This window comes from Seriola dumerili, unplaced genomic scaffold (genome assembly GCF_002260705.1).
Source record: "Seriola dumerili isolate Sdu_G_001 unplaced genomic scaffold, Sdu_1.0 BDQW01000002.1, whole genome shotgun sequence".
In the NCBI taxonomy this organism is placed as follows: Eukaryota; Metazoa; Chordata; class Actinopteri; order Carangiformes; family Carangidae; genus Seriola; species Seriola dumerili.
The window spans coordinates 3,057,095-3,075,468 of record NW_019174257.1 but is presented as its reverse complement, the minus strand read 5'-3'; the positions used below and the strand labels follow the sequence as shown (position 1 = coordinate 3,075,468).

The window sequence follows — 18,374 nt, the reverse complement described above, 5'->3', positions numbered from 1 at the left end:
AAAACTTTAATTCTCTACAACACTGAAAGGGCACATATCTTTCATTGTTTCCCACAGGTTGCAAATTTACTTGTGTTGGTGGGTGGCACCGTGAGTGACCGATGTGCATACAGAGACTCATGCAGAAGAGGGGAGTAAAGTGCAGGTTATTTTCTGTAGCTACAATTTATAGATATTCGCTAAATGCCTCACATGCAGATAATCAGTAGACCCTGCAATTTACCAATGTTCCCTGAAGGCCTCACACACGTTACCTAGGACACACAGAGAAGCCTCTAGTCAACACTCAGTTACAGAAGGACATGCAACTCGAACAGGTGTGGCCAAAAATGAGTTAGTTTCAAAAGAGTGAAATAAGCTGTTCTGAATAGAGCAATTTCATCTACCTAGATCGTCCATCCAAGTATGGCCTATGTATGGGAAACATACATCAGCTTTGGCGTGTGAACTTATTGTGAGAGGGATCCACTAGCTGTTGCCTTGTTGCTTTCATATTTGTTGCCCCTGCATGCTGTGCAACCTGAATGACAGGCACACAGAGAGGGTTGATAAAAAAAAAACAGAGACAGTCAAACTTTTTTTGACAGTCCACCAACCCATCAATGCGGTGGGATTTCTCCCGGTGCTCCCCATGTCCAGTCCTATGACAGACGGGTCAGTTGTCAGTGTAAGCAGAGCAAGGAAGGGCTGAGCGAATCAATGTATACCTCTACAATGAAATAAGATTTTAGCCATAAGATTTTGAAACAGCACAAAAGAGAAAATCAATGTGTGGTGGTGAATGTTGATATTGTGGCGAGCCGCCACAATTATATCGATGTATTGGAAACACTGGATAAGTTACAACAGAAAAATGATCAACTTTTTTTTATCATAAATTATTTGAATATTTTGAGTTATTTTAGTTTATGACAGAATGCCAAAATTGTGTGGATAGAGCCTTTCAAATTTAAATATTTTCTGATTTCCTTCATCCTTTATGATAGGACACAAAATATATTTGAGTTGTAGACAATTTATAGACAAAGGACTAATCGGTTAATCAAGAAAATAATCAATAGATAAAATCATTAATGAAAGTAAAAAAAGTTAGTTGCTGCCCTAAAATCTTGAAAACTATTTAGAATTCATATATTTAATTTTGAAGAACCTCTTTCAAAATGGGGGTGGGTGTTAAAGTGTTTTTTTTTTTTTTTTTAAAGTCACAGGCTGGAAAGAAATCATCCGCCTGCAAACTACCATTTAATATGCGTAGTGTTGTAGTAACTCAATATCACATCTGAGTTAAAGAAGGTCTACTATTCATCATGTTATGGACACTCCAATAAAGCATGTGCCCATTGAGCACCTCTTTAGTTAGCAATACTCAGCTCAATAGCTGAATGGAGCCATGTTAGACACGGCTCCTACTGTTGGTATCTGAAATTCGAAATGCAGTGCCTAACTCTTTATCTTTCACCTCCCATCGTGTTTAAAGTATGCTCAAGTGTCAGGCCTTGAACTGCACATCAGCTCATTGCAAACTATGAGAAAAGGAACCCAGTGCTGAATGAGAGATCCCTGTTGAAGAGACTGCCAAAGACCTGCTTTGCATCTCTTAAAGAGCTGCCACATTCCAGTGCGACATGGCAGGCACAACTCAAGGTATGTAGCAGTGATATAAAGTCAAGTTTGAATAATTCATTGCACCGTTCACACAGACACTGACTGAGCTCTTGTACTTATGCACTTGCTATTGCTGCTTAGTTCAGGACCAAGGCGGTTCTGTTGGATGCAGCTTTAAATAAGCTACTGTGAGTTGTCAATGTACAAGATGCTGCTGCTGTTTCCACAGGGTGTGTTTTGGGGAAGATCATGTACTTAAATGAAAAGGCAAAAAAAGAGATATACAGTATATAGTTGATAAATGTACATTAGATGCTTGGAAAGAGAGAGAAATGCTCCCCAGCTGAGTCCCATCACAGAAAACAATCAAATATCTATTCTAGTATTCTAGTCAGCCTTTTCAAAGGTCACACTTCTATCCCATGGATTCAAATCTCAATGGAAAAAGCTTATCAAGGCAATTCTGCCCAGCCATCCACCCAACCAAACCAGACTGAAACAGACTATGTTAAATTATATTTCATCCCCCGTCTATGACCTATGAAAGAGTGGTGAGCACCCATTGCACAGTACTCCATGTGTAGGCAATAACCTGAAAGGCTGACATGTCACCAGAGCTATTGTAAGCTTTAAGAGTAAAGTAAGTAGGCATGTCAAGAGCTAAATTAATAATGACAGAGTGGCTTCTGGGAATGTTACCAATGTACTTTGTCTAATGGCGTTTCTCATTTAAATTCAGCTTTTACTTAAACATACAGTACAAGTTAATGCAGAACATGTTTATCGACATCAAAAGCCTGGAGGAGGAGCTGCAAGGTCAAAGATGACCCCAACTACGCAGTTTCCCATTAGTTGTTTTCAAATGGTGCAGCACTGGAACATTCAGGGGGGAGAATCCTTACTCAAGGGCACATCAACAGTGGTTGATAAGGATAGGGAGAGGATGAAGCATTCACTTTGCACGACGAGTTTTCACCAGCTGATGAGCGGGGTTTCCAGTCGTAAGTGCCCCTATCATGCAGCAATCACCCCAAACTCCTGAGGACTTCACTGTCAAGCACAGTTTTTACATGGCTAATTAAGCACATTACGCTGCAGACATATGCTGGCACCATTCCTTCTCTTAGCAGCATGTCAACAATGATGATCCGTGTGTTACAAGTACTTGCTTCAGTTTGCATCTTTCTAATTGAAGAATATGCATTGACTTTATATGCACACATATTGAGCCGAATTATTGTCTCAATAAACAGTTAATGGCCACACTTCACTGGATGCACAATGTTTATTATTAGCTGGCAGTTTGCTGGTTGGCAGGAAGGAGAGAGAACCAAAAAATGCAAACACAAAACAGTCGAAGTGGGAATAGGAACTTGACAGTCAGTCAGGGCAATTTATCATTCTGTCAAACTTCACTGACTGCTGCAGCACAACTATCTAGACCCTGTACAGAGCTGGCTTTAACATGCATCTCGTGTGATTGATCACAAGCATGCTGGTTCACACCTGGCATTAAACTGCGTCTCCACATGCGTCTCAAATGACCACTTGTGATCAGATCTCACTTCCCCACAAATAAATGAAACGAATGCGTTGTTGTTTTTAGCCAATCCGACTATGACAAACGGGTCCGTTGTCAGTGTGTTTGTGTGCGTGGTCTTTTTTATGTTGGTTTTTAAGGCAATTTTGCAAGTTATTGAACAGAACAATTAAACTAATTTCCCCATTCAAAAAAATAGAGCCCTACAAGCAAAAAAGAAAAATAGACCATTTAGGCCAAAGTACCTTTTCAGACAGATTTTAATCAAGTGCGCAATTTTATAAAGTATGACCATTCAACAAGAATTCTGAAATAGTTTAGACTTGTATTCAAGTATAATCAGATACTTAAATAAACATTGGTTTCAAAAGGTAAAACAACACTATAAATAGCTTACTGGAAAAAGGGTTAAGTAAAAATGTGAACTAACTCTTGTAATATAATAAAACGTAAATTATATTGCAGACTAATCTCATCATTTTACTTTGTTCTGTGTTCCTACTGTAATTTGTAGTTACTGGAGTGGACTTGCTCAGGATATAGACTGGGACATGACATAGACTCTTCCAAACAGATTTCTACTAGCTAACAAAGTTAAAGAGATTTCTTTTAAGATCATGCATTGTTGCTATCCTGTCAAATAATTTTTAGTAAGATTCAAGAAAGACATTGACGTAAGCTGCACTTTTTGTGACATGCACCCAGAGACTGTCTTTCATCTGTTTTGGACTGGTGGACACACTCGTAATCTGTGACAAGGCATCTGCGCTTCATTTTGAACTTTATCTATGATGCTTTTTTACTTTGTTTAAAGGATGTATTGTTTGGGTTCACAAATTATACAATAGAACTAGAAAACAATTTTCCTGTGCAATCTCATCATACTACTTAATGTCTTAAGTTTTATATCCATAAATGTAAGGTGTTAAAACCTAAAGACTCTTTTTGTACTTTTATGAAGGAAGCAGAGTCCTACATCAGAACATTATCTACCTCATGTCATCGAAAAGTTGTGAAAACCTTCAATCTGTGCTCCAATTTTAAAATATTAATATAATTTTTTAATATTTTTTTGAAATATCTTTTTTACTGTACAACGTTCAGTTTGTATTTGATTGTGTCAAGCTCTGCATATAATCCATGGCACTGTGTATATTTGTTGTTTGTCTTTGTTAATTATGTTGGGCTACTTCTTTTGTGCCTTATTCTGTACATCTAACGGAATTATTAATTAAAAAAAAAAAAAAGCGGGTGGAGAGCAACTGCAGCCGCCTGACTCTAGATGAAGGTGCCTTGCTCCCGCGAGGTTTGAATGTCATATGACATGATGACATTGCGCAGCGCCGGCTAAAGTCGGACAAAATTTAGCTCTGATTGGTCAGGGGATACGTCTATCTACAAGCTAGTCATTAAGAAAAGCTGTGGAAAAAGTTTTTTTTTTTTTTTTCAATCAAAAAGAACGCATCATTACGTGCTGGCTACGTGGAGGCCTCCGCTTTGTAGCCAGAAAGCTAACAAACAATACCAGACCCGCCGACGGGGGCCGAATGGAGAGAGAGAGAGAGGAGAAGTGAGGGAAGAATAGCGGATACCTATCGCTCAGTCGTCTGCTTTGGACTTCTCATGACGATATTCATAGCCTAGATTACTTTTATAAGGAACTCTTGATTTTTGTGATCTGTGGGCCCTTACGGACTAAAACAATACAAATAATGGAGGAACAGAGCGAGAATCTGAGTTTTACACGTATAAAAGGTAGGCAGTCACCATGTTCCACTGGTACACCTAAGGAGGTACAGCCTGTCTATATGGACAAAAGTTTAAGTGTTTACTACATCAGAACTTGTTCAGAACCTTCTAATGGGCCCCTGCATGGGCCAGCGGGCTGTATGAGGTTAAAAGAGGGAGGGAAAGAATGTCAAAGTAGACGGCCAGCTACGACGAGCTAGAATAAGCAGCCACGCTGTTATGACCTGTAAGTGAGTGAGGTAGATTGGTTGACAGCACTTTGTGTAATGCTCAAGATACATTACTGGAGTTAATAAAACCAGTGTTTCCGGTACAAGTGAGCTGTAGTGGCCTGCAGTTTATTGCAGATGCATGTATGTGCCATAGATCTTCAACAATCGACTGCACACTGTATCACGATACTAACATCTCTCTCTCAGTGTCATCAAATGATTATGATTATCCTACCAAATTCAAATAGACAAAATCTCAGTGCTAGGCATGTTCATTTTGTCATGATTTTCTTTGATTCATGATACCTTACAAGTTTGACTGTGAATGCGTCATGAAAGTTGAAAATGTTTTATCCTATTTAGAGATCCTTAGTTTTTCATACAGATTGTGTTACAAATTCAAATAATGCTGTATTAAATTAATAACCACATCACAGTGTTTTACAAGGGGATCCTTATATACAGTGGCCAGGCGAAGCTCAACACAATGCAGCTGAAGAAAAAACATGCAAATTAACAAAACACAAAGGAAGAAAACATCTTCACCACTTTGACACTTAATCAGCATCTAGAATAAAAATGCTGCAAACTGATCAAACATAACTAAATTAAGGAACACAACACTCAATCATTGAGGAGTGGTTGATGTTTTCATCAGCTTTTGGCTCAACCTCAGGATTTTCCATTATGTTAAACTTGGATTTCTGTATTTGCATTTCCTTATGTGTTCTCATATTGCAGAAACTTTTACTGACTGCCAAATAAAAAACAAACTAATCTTGGTTGGACCAATATTCTCTAAGCATTTTAGTTGCCAACAAACACCAGTTTTCAAAACAAATGATAATATATTTTTCCAACATTCCCATCTATCTGCAACAATAGTTACATTTTATTAATAACAAGATCAGTTATGACTATTTTAATTTCCTGCAATTAATGATCGTTCGGTATTTTAGACAGTGAAATTTTTTTTTTGGTGTTAATGGCAGTCAAAGTACTACAGTTCATGATAGTTCACTTAAGGTCTGCTGCTATTCGATAAGTCATTCATAACTGAGATAAATATTTCCATATGCTGTGATTGCATATTCAGGTTGCCTGTTCACTGGTTGGGGCACACTGCTCTGCATATCCAACACATTTAATGGAATTCCATCGATAGGTAATTAGCCTATTACAACCTTTCAGCTGTACAACGTCCTTTGGACAAATCGCCCTCACTACAATAACCGACTCAAAGATCCCACTGCAAATAGCTTCTTTTCTGATGTGCTGGGAGACAGTCTGTGATTACATTTAGTACCGGGCCCTTTCATTTGACCAGCATATCATTTCTTCTGTGGCATACTTCAAAGTGTGGACACTTCAAAGTAGAATGAGTGACTGCCATTCGGACTCTGAGGATGGCTCTTTTGATCATCTTCTGAAACTCCCCTAACGCAATCAGGGCATGCACGCCAGAGAGGAGGATTTGACAGCCATAAGATAAATGCAGTCCTCCTCACAGCTATCAGATAAGAACAGCATGCTCTAATCCATTAATATGAAAATGAGGGAGGACTAGAAGTGGCTGGGTGGGGGCTTTGCAGCAACAGTTAAATGCTTTGGAATGAGTTTTCAAAGGGAGGATTCAAAGCATTTAATGGCGTATGTGTGTCCCAGACTAGCAGCCATTCAAATAATTTATAATGATAACAATAAGGGTATTCTTTGATAATGCACCTAAATGATAGTTTACAAACTGCCAAACTAAATTGGAGCTCTTCTTGCGGTGATGAGAGCTGCAATTTTTATAGTAGAAATCCTCAATACGCTATCACCATGTCTGATTTAGTGGCAGAATGTGTGATTGTAATACATTAACTATTGTATTGAGTATAGCTTGAAGTATCTTTTCTTCTTTGTGAACTGAAGAGTCTCATTTTAAAAGTATAGAAGTATGGAGGTGAGAAGGAGCAGATATGTTTTATTTGCAGAAACCGAGACTTACCACAGTACATTAGAGCTGTCACTTTTCGGTTGAATAAATTTGAATGTGCATGTGAATGTGTGTGGGTCAGTAGGTCGCTGGTCCATTGCAGTGGAGACAATAGGTTCTGTTCTATATTCTATTCTACACAACTTAATCTTCACAGATGATAAATTTATCTTTATATTTAGGGTATATCAAAAATAACATAATGAGTGAAGTCACTGGAAAAATGTCTGCTGTCCTGTCTACTAACCTGTGTATTCTCTACTCTATCTAGCTAGCTATGAAACATATACAGATACTAACATATCCGCGATAGAATTTAATTTCATTTTAAAACCACCAACAAAACATTAGCTTGTTAGCTATTGCTTTTTAAAATATTTTTTTTCAAAAAACATTCTTTCAGAAACTGCATATACTGTAGATTTGTTAAATAACTTGTAGTAAATAACCAGTATTTTTTTTTCTTTAACATTCAAATGCAGCATGCAGTAGAATGTGGTGTTTCCTGTGGCTGCATGAAGTAGACAGGTTCCATTATCTATAATGGAGCAGTCTACTGATGAACCTGAACTCAGGGTAAAGTACATCAATATGGTGGAGAGGCGTGGACACATCAGTAACTGCTCTTAACCAACGACACATGCTGTATATAATCGTTTTTTCTTAATTATTTAATTGTAAAGCTAGCTCCATACACACCCCCAGTCAAGCAGAGGTTGAGTGGGAATACATGCAGTTTTTCGGGATGTAAGCAAATAATTCCCCAAATAATCTACCCATTGCATCCTTTCAGCTATTTACATCTGAGGAGAGGCTTGTGTGACAGTGGGTATTTTATAACTAATATCACAGAGACACAATGAATTAGCCAGTGCCTCAGCCCTTAAATACATGAAGCAAGATGGCAATGTCATTTCAGGACCTCACTATGCACTCAGGTCTTACTCTTTCCATAATACTCCATGTTCACGTGAATTTATTATTACATCCACCACCAACCCTCCCCCCTTCTCTCATGGATCAATCCAACCACATCCATCTCTCACTGCATCCCTTCCCCCTTCCATCTCTTCATCTGCAACATAACTACCAGTACTCTCTCCTTCTCATTCTACCACCTATTGATCCTGTCCATACCTCCTCATTTCCTCTCTCTATTCATCCATCCATTTGTCCATTCATCTATTTATCCATCCACCCATTCATTAGCATAGGTATGTGAGAGGTGAAGTGAACTCACCTAATGGGGTTATATGTCTCCAGGAAATGGTTGGCTCAGGTTTCCCACTGGCTGTACAGATGAGCGACACATTGCTGCCCTCGTTTACCGTGATGTCAGACGAAATGTCATATATCTTGGGAGGAACTGGAAATGAGAAATAATAAAAAAAAAAAAAAAAATACAGAAACAAGATTAGCATTTCAAATCTGCAACCTCCGGTTCATCCAGCTGTATCATCTGTATGTAATATTACATTAGAGAGAAAAGGAAGGTAGGATGGATATCTTTACAGGGAGATGTGGTTTGCGTTCAAGTTTTGAGTTACATGCTATACTTACCTGACCCATCAATTTAGTTAAAATCTCACTGAGGCTGCATTAGCCAGTGTACAGTAAGAATAAGTAAAGCAGGTTTACAGAAAAGACAAGACTAGGTCAAAAGTAGTAGTAGTAGTTGAAGCTAAAAACTACTACTTTCAACAGTAAGTCCCTATAGCCTGCTGGCTTTCTTAGGCTAGCAAGCTAACTAGCTGGCAAACTTATTACCACATCCTGCTCCCAGCCTGAGTCAAATATTTTTTCATTTCTATCATTTTGTCACACAGAACTAACATTTAACTACAGATTTGTCATGATAATGTAAGGGAAAATAGAAATGAAGGGCTGCATTCATTGCTATCATGATAAATACTGTAGCTTACTACACTAAATGTTAGTACTAAATGTTAATACTAAATGTTAATCAGCCTGTATTGCCAGGCTGCATTCATTAGTTAGTTGGTGAGTGTGTCATGAAACATTTGTCAAACTTGAACACAGGTTCTTACATTGTATTCCAAACAAAACCTTCATCCTGCCCTAGGCTCTACAAATAAAATCAGCCACACAAAAGCTTCTCTTCCTGAAATACAGCACAAGATTTTTGTATTCATTCAACCAGAAAAACTCATCAGAAATGAAGGACATTTTACCAAAAAGAGTCACCTTTAAATCATTGTTAAATGAGCAATAAAACATGAAATGAACTTCTTCATCTTCAATCTCACCTGAGTCACACAGCAAACAGAGTCTGTTCTCCTCAGGGACACCAGTAAACCTGCCTGTCACTACTGCTAATGGTAATGTACCTGAACGTAATTGTGCACAGAGATCTTTGACATTTGGTTCAATTCTGCTCCACACGAGGCTCTACAGTGTAACTGTTTTTCATTGGACAATATGCTTGTAATTTAGGTTTGTACCAAACATCCACAGACCATCTTTCCTTTTACATAAGGAACAATTTGCTGTACGCATTATGAATATTACACTGCAATTTGTTTTGAAGAATAAAAGAATAAATCAATCGTACAAAGTAAAGATTTCACCTCACTAAGCGAGCAGTGTTCATGCGTTGAAGATCTTTATTGTCAGCTACTGTTGAGGCATATTCACAAGTCTGTTCCAAACTCAAATCATCTCACATTTAAGTCTGACATTTGGAGGTTCCCATCTCATTTCACCACTAATGGTAAAAACTGGCGCAAGCTTATGAACTTCCAAGAACGATCGAATTGCTCTATAATGAAGCTGTTCATGAAATCCCCAAATGCCAGAAGCAAAGTATGAAACAAGACACACACAATTGCACACAGTTCAAAATAAAACCTAAATTTGTATATTGGCTGGTATTTGATAACACTTGCATTGTTGAGTCTGTTTACAGCGCATGATAAACTCAACTTTTTAAAACAATAAAGTTTGTTTATTTTATAGTAAGACACAGTTAAATTTATTCGTGAGTTGTGATTAAGCTGTCGACCACAACTATGTTTAATATTTCCCGACAGAACTCGGCACAGTGAGTGGGTCTCACCCACAAAGGCTTTGATTCGCCTAGTTGTTTCTCAAAGAGCAATTCATAGGAAAAAATCCAGCCCTTTTTGAATCACTCAAAAAATGAGATGTGGGAGTGATTCATAGGTCTGGAGCCAGGATACACTTTATGTGCATTGGAGGCTGTGCATCATCAATCCAAGTACGTCACTAAAAAGCAAATCTTTGAAAAAGAAAAGTTATTTTTTGTGGAGGGCAGCTCATCAACAGTCCCTGCTGGACATCACTTACAATCATAATTGGCAAGTTTCTGGGCACTTAAATCCTCTCGCTGCTTTGATGTTAAAAGCTTCGGTATTTAGGCTGCTGAAAACACACACGGACACACATGCAGCCACCTACAAAGGCATTTTAACACATTCAAATAAGCGCACATGCAGGCATGTGTGTGTACACACACACACACACACATACACACACACACACACACACACATACGGAGACACTATTTTAATCTGCAAGATTTGAATCTCTGAGGGAGCTTTTCTGCAGTGGACTGTGCTATACAGTAATGGCTTCTCAGTCGTCTGGGGCTTCCAACTATTCTACCCTCTGATCCCTCCTTATGCCTGCTAAAAAACGAACAAAAGAAAAGTTGATTCAACAATTTCCCGAGTTCCTCTTTAGACCCACCCCAACACTTTTTGGAGTCACATGGTTTTTTTTTTTTGTCATTGAGCTCTGTCCAGCTCAGCTGCAGCCGCCCTCACTTGCTTTGACCAACCATACAGAGAATGTTGCTGAGAACATACACTTTGAATACCATCTACCATATGTTTCAAACTGATTAACTATAATCAAATTATTGCTCCTTTTCTTCTTCCCTCCTCAAATATTGTACAATCAAGTAAAAAAAAAGAAAAAAAAAAAGAGAAACAATTTTTACTGTTTGGAAAATATATAATTGTGATCTGGAACCTGCAACATGCACTACAATAAAAACTGTGATCATCAATCATCTTTCCTCAACATTAAGGCCATAAAACTGTGCTACAACCCGGATGCACTTATCAGCTCTAATTGTATATTAAGATGAAATAGCCTATAGTCAAATACATTGTAATGCAACATTAAAAGCATCCATTGTCATATAACTGGAACCTCTGTGGCTCAAAGAAAAAAAACTTCTGATTGACAAATGCTACCACCCCAGTATGTAATGCCCATGAAAACACTCTCAGCACTGGAGATTTCTGCTTGCTGGGGGGATAGGCATCATTTTTGATCAACAGATCTGGATCTAAATGAGATGAAAGTGGCGGACCTTCAGTGGGAGACGACCGGAGGCGATGTTGAATCTAGGTTATTGCTTGTCAGACTCCTGTGTTTACTTGCTGTAGGACCCCACTGTTGACACATCTCCCCAGTGTCTGATAGCACAAAATTGAAAATGTTGGGGTTGTCTACTGATCCTATCTCTCCTTGGCAGGGACTGAGAGGTTTTCAAAGGTTCACATGAAGAGGCTTCAGTTTTTCAGCTCAGAGCTACTCGGGCTCAGTTGCTTTACTGTATAACACTGTTTGCTCCAGTTGAGAATAACAACCAAGTCCGGGAAACAGAATAAAAGATCAATACATAACAGGCAAACTTTAGACAATAAAATATAAACTTTTATCATCTATGCATCTGGGATGTCTGTGAAAAACTGAGGAGCAATTTATTCACCACACAGTAACCCCTGCTTCTGTTCCAAAGCTATTGTAGTTAGGCAATAATCTAACTACCTGAGGCTATTCGACTCGTGCATGGTAAACCTTTGGCACTTTAGGGTGCATTTTGTTGTTAGCTTATAGGTTTTTTTGTAATTATTTGTGTATTATTATTGTGAATTTTGAGCTCACCACAGCAAGTTCCTTACAAAGTTTACCTCAACTCAGATTAAGTGCTTTGGTTAAAAAGTTTGTGCCTGGATATTTACTTTCCGTAACTGTCAGTTGTGGTGCAAAATGCTCACGGTTCACAAGTATCACTGTTAATTATCTATAGTGAAACAAAGATTTTGGATAAAGCTAATGTATGAACAAAATATTATTCTTCTATCTGCTGTTACTTCTTTAAAAAAATAAATTAAAAAAACATCCTAAACAAGATCTTATATAAGTGGGGGTCTCGTTGCTAGGTTACAGTGCTGAGACATTGCAAGCTTTGTTGCTGAGGGGCCATAGGATGGACACTTGATATTGAGGGCTGAAGGGGATTTCCATTTAGCAAATAGGGACTTAAACCTATTTGAAATTCTATTACTGCTAATGAGAAAATCAAGTTACCAAGTGGCTGCAAAAGTTTAAGTGTTCAGTTTACCTCTACTTTTTTTAGTGTCGACTCTTAATGGTGAAACCCCTGACCAGGTCATATCTAAATGAATGATAATAGTTGATAACACATATGTTGATTTTTTTTTAAAGTATTCATGTATATGTGTGAGTGGTGGTGTGAATACCATTGTAATGTTAACATGGCACTTGAAAGCACTGAGGTTGTTTGACACCAGCGTGATGCAGAGAAGCAAATATGCCAGAAAAACTCACATACAGAATTACAGCATTCAACCCTTGGTCACGCTGACTCTGGTGACAATTTTATGCATTTTTTACTTGAATTTCACACTGACATAGAAAAGTACACCTGAAATTGATGAAAGGATTTGAGTATACAGGTAGTGTTGGCGATGACGATATTTCTCTTTGAGTTAAATTGATACTATGGATGTTTTGGGAAATATAGCTGAATGTCAGTGACAGTTTAAGGCTGTTGAGGAAATGTTAGTCTCACACCTCAGAAGGTAATGTAGTAAATACCTTGCTCTAACCAACCGTGAGCAAAGTTTGGCAGTATGCCTCAGGTGCATATTTTCATCTGATTTTTTCAATTTGATTTGTAGTATGACACAGCATAGGTACTACAAGAACTCTGTGTTTCTGTAAGGTTCTTAAGGCCGTCAACTTTTACCACAAGGTACAATGATCTTTGCAGTAACAACATGCTGTCAGACTGACGCACAGTAAAGCAATGTTATAGAGACCCAAACCCAAAGATAGAACAGAGTATGAATATGTTCAAAAGTTGAAAAAAAAATCTCACGATGACACATTATTGATATGTTTAGGCAACTGAACTACTTCTTTAACGTTAGGGATTGTGGTCATAGGGTTGGCAATACATTATGGTTAAGGTACTGCATGGTAAAGTTAAAGAGATGAGAGGCGATGACTTGGTTAGAGTAGTTTAGAGAAAGACTGTGTGTACATATGAGGTGCAAATTATTCTTATGGATATTTTTCCCTGCTGAGAAAAGCCTTTTAGATGTTGTTGTGATAATCCCCACTGGCGAAATTCCTGGTTACCACGCTACCTTGAAAGCCTGCAAAGTCCATTACTATTATGTTTTTCTAGGGTGCTTCTCTCTGAGTGCTTTATATTATCCACCTCCTCCTCCATCTCTTGAAACATCAGAGACAGCCGTGACTGTTCTGGCACTTCAGCAACAGAACATCGTAACCCTTCCCTCGGTACCGACACACACCGCTTGTTGTTTTCTTTACGTGCTAATTCATTAACGATGCTATGATTGTCATGTTTGCCCATTCCTCTCTAATTTCCCCTTCTCCAGCCCTGCGGGAGGTGCTGAGAGTGAGCTGCCACAGCTGATCTGGGCGGTGTCATCTCCCTCCTGGCAGACACCTCGGGTGAATAAATAAGCCTCTAATGACGCCACCTTGAATTACGAAAATGCTTACAGCTGCACTATTAAAATGCAGGGTTTTTTTTTTCTGGAGGTGCAAAGAGGCAAGCACACAACTGGGCTATTCTATGAATTCTAACAGGCCTCTCCAGGATGACTTCTGCTACCAAATTGCAGGACCCCATTACTGGCTAAACCTACTGCCATCCAGCTTTCCAATTAGAGCACAGAGGGGAAGCCTGGACACTTGTTGTAATGGACGGCAGCATGGGCGCTGGGGATGTAGAGAAGTCAGAGAGAGCTGAGAGGAACGGAGGGAGAGAGAAAAAGAGAGAAATTTCTTCTCTGGTTTTTGAAATTTAAATCTTTGATCATCATCATCATCATACACACAGTGAAGAAAAGGATGAAGGTGCTGTAACTGCCCTGAGCATACTTCCTGTCCAAACACAATACGATGTAATGGTCTTATTAAATCGCAGATGCTTACTGATCTGAGGATAGATTGTCTTTAATCAATGATGTGCAGCACTTGAGAATTGGATTAGGGGCAGATTTGAGTTTTACTTTTAAGCTTTACTGGAAACAGTGAAAAAATCCTGAGGAGGTATTTGAATAGCTACTTGCAATTCTAAAATTACCTTCTCCAAAGCTTTCCCAAACCGCAGGTTGTTAAGAGATGATACTGATACAGATGGATTATGATATACCAGTAAAATATACCTGTGTTTGTAAGGCCTAATATAAACTTCAGTAATGAGAGCATGCCCACACAGCTATTCCTAAAGGTTTTCAATTCCCTTTCCTCACTGCAGGCAGCAAAAGAGAACCAACTTCCAGTCCGTTAATTAGGTGTCAGACACAGAAACTAAACACAAACAGTGACAGATTATATTACTCAAAGGGATTACCTCCATTTGTGGTGTCATAAAGCAGGCACAGATCATTTGTAGTGCTTAACTCTGGAAAAGTTCATCCGAGTAGAAAGAGAAATCTGTCATTATTGGCAAGTTTTTTCACTACTTGCTTGTGACAAAAGACACATAACTTTAGCGGCCCGATCCAATTTAGCAATTTGCATTTTTTACTGTAAAGATAACTGACTTTGTCTGTCACACTAGTATTTCATTACCCTCAGGCTAAGTAAGTTGACTTTAATGTGCTGTACAAAAATCCCCAAAAATATGTATAGTAATAGAGGGAAAAGGTTGACTTTTTGGATATGAAATGTGTTCCAGGAACTCTTGACAGCTATTGTAGGTGTATGTTTGTCTCGATGTGTGTACATGAGTGCATGCTCATGTGCTTGCAATGCGTGCTTTCAAACAAACAACATACCTCACTTGACTCCCAGCCTATAAACTTTGAAAGTCACACTAGCTTTACCTCCAATATCACCTGCTGCTCTCTCATAGTGTTATTAAACATATCAATCTCAATCATTTTCAACAGAAAACCACACACAACCATACGCCAATAATAAAAAGCAATAAAAAAGTTTAGAAAAAAAGGGATGTTTTCTTTTTCTTTCCATTTATTCGAGCCCAGCAGCAATAGAGGAGGTGGACTAAGTGCTGGAATGGCAGGGGCGAGACATAAAACCTCATCAGCTCTTATTGCTTGTCTGTTTTTGGCATCTCTTCATATTCTAAGATCTCCTTGTGGCTAAGATGTTGGGTAGGTTAATAAAGAATTGAGATGTGAAGAGTTGGAGCAGACACCAGACGGCTAAAGATACGAATAGATTCCAGGCAAGTGCACATTAGCTGATGAACATTATTCCATAATGGTATCATTATGTATGATGAATCTAGTGATTTACCCTATTAATGTACTGCAGGAATTCGCCTCGGGGTCCAATGAGTGTGTGTGATAGTGTGGGAATAGTACAGTATGATGTACCTACTGTATGTCATCCACTGAACAAGTTTATATATATAACAGATCAGACACTGTTGTTTTTGAGTTAAAAAAATCAGTTTAATATACTGTAACACATGTGCAAATTGTTGTATTGACATGGGATTCCCCTGTAGTGCCTTTTTTGTGTAGGTGTGACCTAGTTGTTATTTTTGCTGCTGTGTCTCAATGAGCACCTACACCTCACTGGATCACTGTAAATGCACCTGGCATAAATTCCTACAGTAAAATATATGCCCATTACTTCAGCTGTAACCCTGAAGTTATATTCTTCTCTACATTCATTTCAGTGGCCCACTTCTTTTTTTTTTCTCCGAGGCAGCATTCCTGTCTGTGAGCGAAACAGAAATGACCCCAATACTGTGGTAACAACAATGTACTGGTTAGGTGATGATAGCCTTGGACATAGAGAAAAACATTGGACAATTTTACCTTGAGCCTCCAAAATGTCCCTGCAACGTACAGATGTCTCCAGAGTCATATAGTGAAACAGTTTTCCTTGTGACCAAGGTCTTGGTAAAACTTCTTATATCATCAGAAAACAGCATCAAAATTAAAGTCTGAAGATATAAGATCAATGCTGTGTGTGTACTTTATGTATTATCAGGCAAATAAATAAGAAAAAGAATAAAATGCTGAAGACAAGCTTTACTCCTCGCAGAAATCTAAAGAAAACTATGAATAAAAATTTTGTTCAACTTGTCATTAAGCATTAGTTTATGATAATATTCCCGTCATGACCTAATGGTGCAAAAATAACATGCTTCCGCAAATGTCACAACCAATATATATGATGAGTAACTGCCAATGAGGTTAACGATGCAGAAAGCGTGATTATGGAGGGCTTGTTACCAATTTCATGCACTTCTGGGGAAATTCATGAATTAAGGGAAATCAATTGATGAAAATGAACTTTTCGAAATACCTTGTGAGAGGCAATTAATCTTCAATGGGAGAGCTGCACTGGGCATGTAATTCAAAGATAAGCTATCACCCACTTATTGAAACAGTTTTTAATTTATTCATGCTAATCAGTGTCTCTCAGCCTCAGCATCTTGCTTATGATACAACAAAATTCCTCTGCATGGGCCACTCTGCTTTCAGTCTCAAGGATGATCACTGCTTTTTCAATTAGCTGCGTGGCTACAAAGTCTCTTTGATAGGCGCGGCAGTGCACAAAGCTTATTTCAAATAGTTTATTGTCAGAAAAACACTGAGACTGTCAGAGGGCACAGTGCTTACCCACAGCGAAATATCAGCCGGTGACCAAACGACCGTTGCTACGGGCGATCCTCTGTGCATCTCAGCTCTCAGCTCGTGTGAGGGCCATGTGTGCGTCTATGTGTTTGTGTGAAATGGATGATCTGATGAGAGGACACAAAACTCCGTCTCCATCTGTCACTGGGCCTTGATGCAGCACTAAAGGTCAAAGTTCAAACCTTAGAACCCGGGTCGTGATTAATGGGGAGAGAGCATTTGGCAGCAAGCAGACACTCACTGCACCCAGTCACAGGAAAGGAGCTCGGCTCAGCGGGTGCTTGGATCTGCTCTTTATTGGATCTTCACTCTTCAGTTTTCAATACTCTGGAAATGCAGTGAGACAGACAAAAGGCTTTTGGTGCCACTGTAACTCAAGTGCTGTTCACATGTTTTCATTATCGATGGCCTAGTTAATCTCATGCATTAATCTCATGAAAACACCAACTTGCATCTGCATTTTCAGAGATGTCGTTTTATTGAAACTCCTCTGCTGGGATATTAAATCTCTGAGATGTGGAATGCCTTTTTGGGCACAGAAACTGTCAACCGGCATACTTCTCAAAGTGCCCTTGATAGTTATGATGAGTTCCTTATAAAATATCCTAGTTTGGGCTTCTAGAAGAACCATCATCATCACGGCAATGTGCAATGTCCCGTCTTTGTTCATCCATTTGTAATGACTTTAAGCTATTACCTTGAAATATTCATATGTATCTCAGATTGGGTCATCTAGTAGAGAAGAAGCCTGGGTTTTCACAAAGAGCGGTGAATTGTCCGGGAACAAAGAAGTTCTATGGAATGAGAGTCGAAACACATTCATGCATTGTTTGTCAAAGTCTCTCTTCCTCTTTCTCCGTCTCTCTCTGTCCTGATTTATTTCTCTCATTGGTGAGTCATATAAGTCCATGATGAATAGCACTGGCTGCCAAACAATTCAAGGTTCAAGTACTGAAGAGGATTAGTGATTATTCTCAGAGTGTGTATTTGCCTGTTTAAGTGCATGTGTGTGATATGCGCCTCTGTGCACACCCACAAACACTGACAGTGTGTGCATACAGCGTGTGTATTGTTGTTCATGTGTGTCAGCTGCTACATTCATTCTCTGATGATGCCTGCTATCGACTGCTTTTCTTCACGATCTGGTCTGTGGGCTGGAGGGAGAAGATTTGGACTAAACAACACGTAGGGCAGTTTGAGCCCACTGAGGGCTTTGGAAAGGCCAAAGTTATGAATATTCAATAAATTGCTCATTATTAAAAACCCTGAGCTTGTACTTCGCAGAATACAGATGTCAGTTGCTGCTGTTTGTTTATGGCGTTACTCTGAAG

At 38.8% G+C, this 18,374-nt stretch overlaps 1 protein-coding gene across 3 annotated transcripts in view; it reads right to left on the bottom strand.

Annotated features, from left to right (window-relative positions):
- The window catches only part of negr1 (neuronal growth regulator 1), a 131,969-nt gene that overhangs the window by 60,977 nt on the left and 52,618 nt on the right, over window positions 1–18,374 (bottom strand). For all 3 annotated transcript variants that reach the window (XM_022739306.1, XM_022739288.1, XM_022739297.1), the window contains exon 3: window positions 8,328–8,453. In XM_022739306.1, coding sequence (XP_022595027.1) covers window positions 8,328–8,453 — 126 coding nt within the window. The remainder of the gene's footprint in view (window positions 1–8,327; window positions 8,454–18,374) is intronic.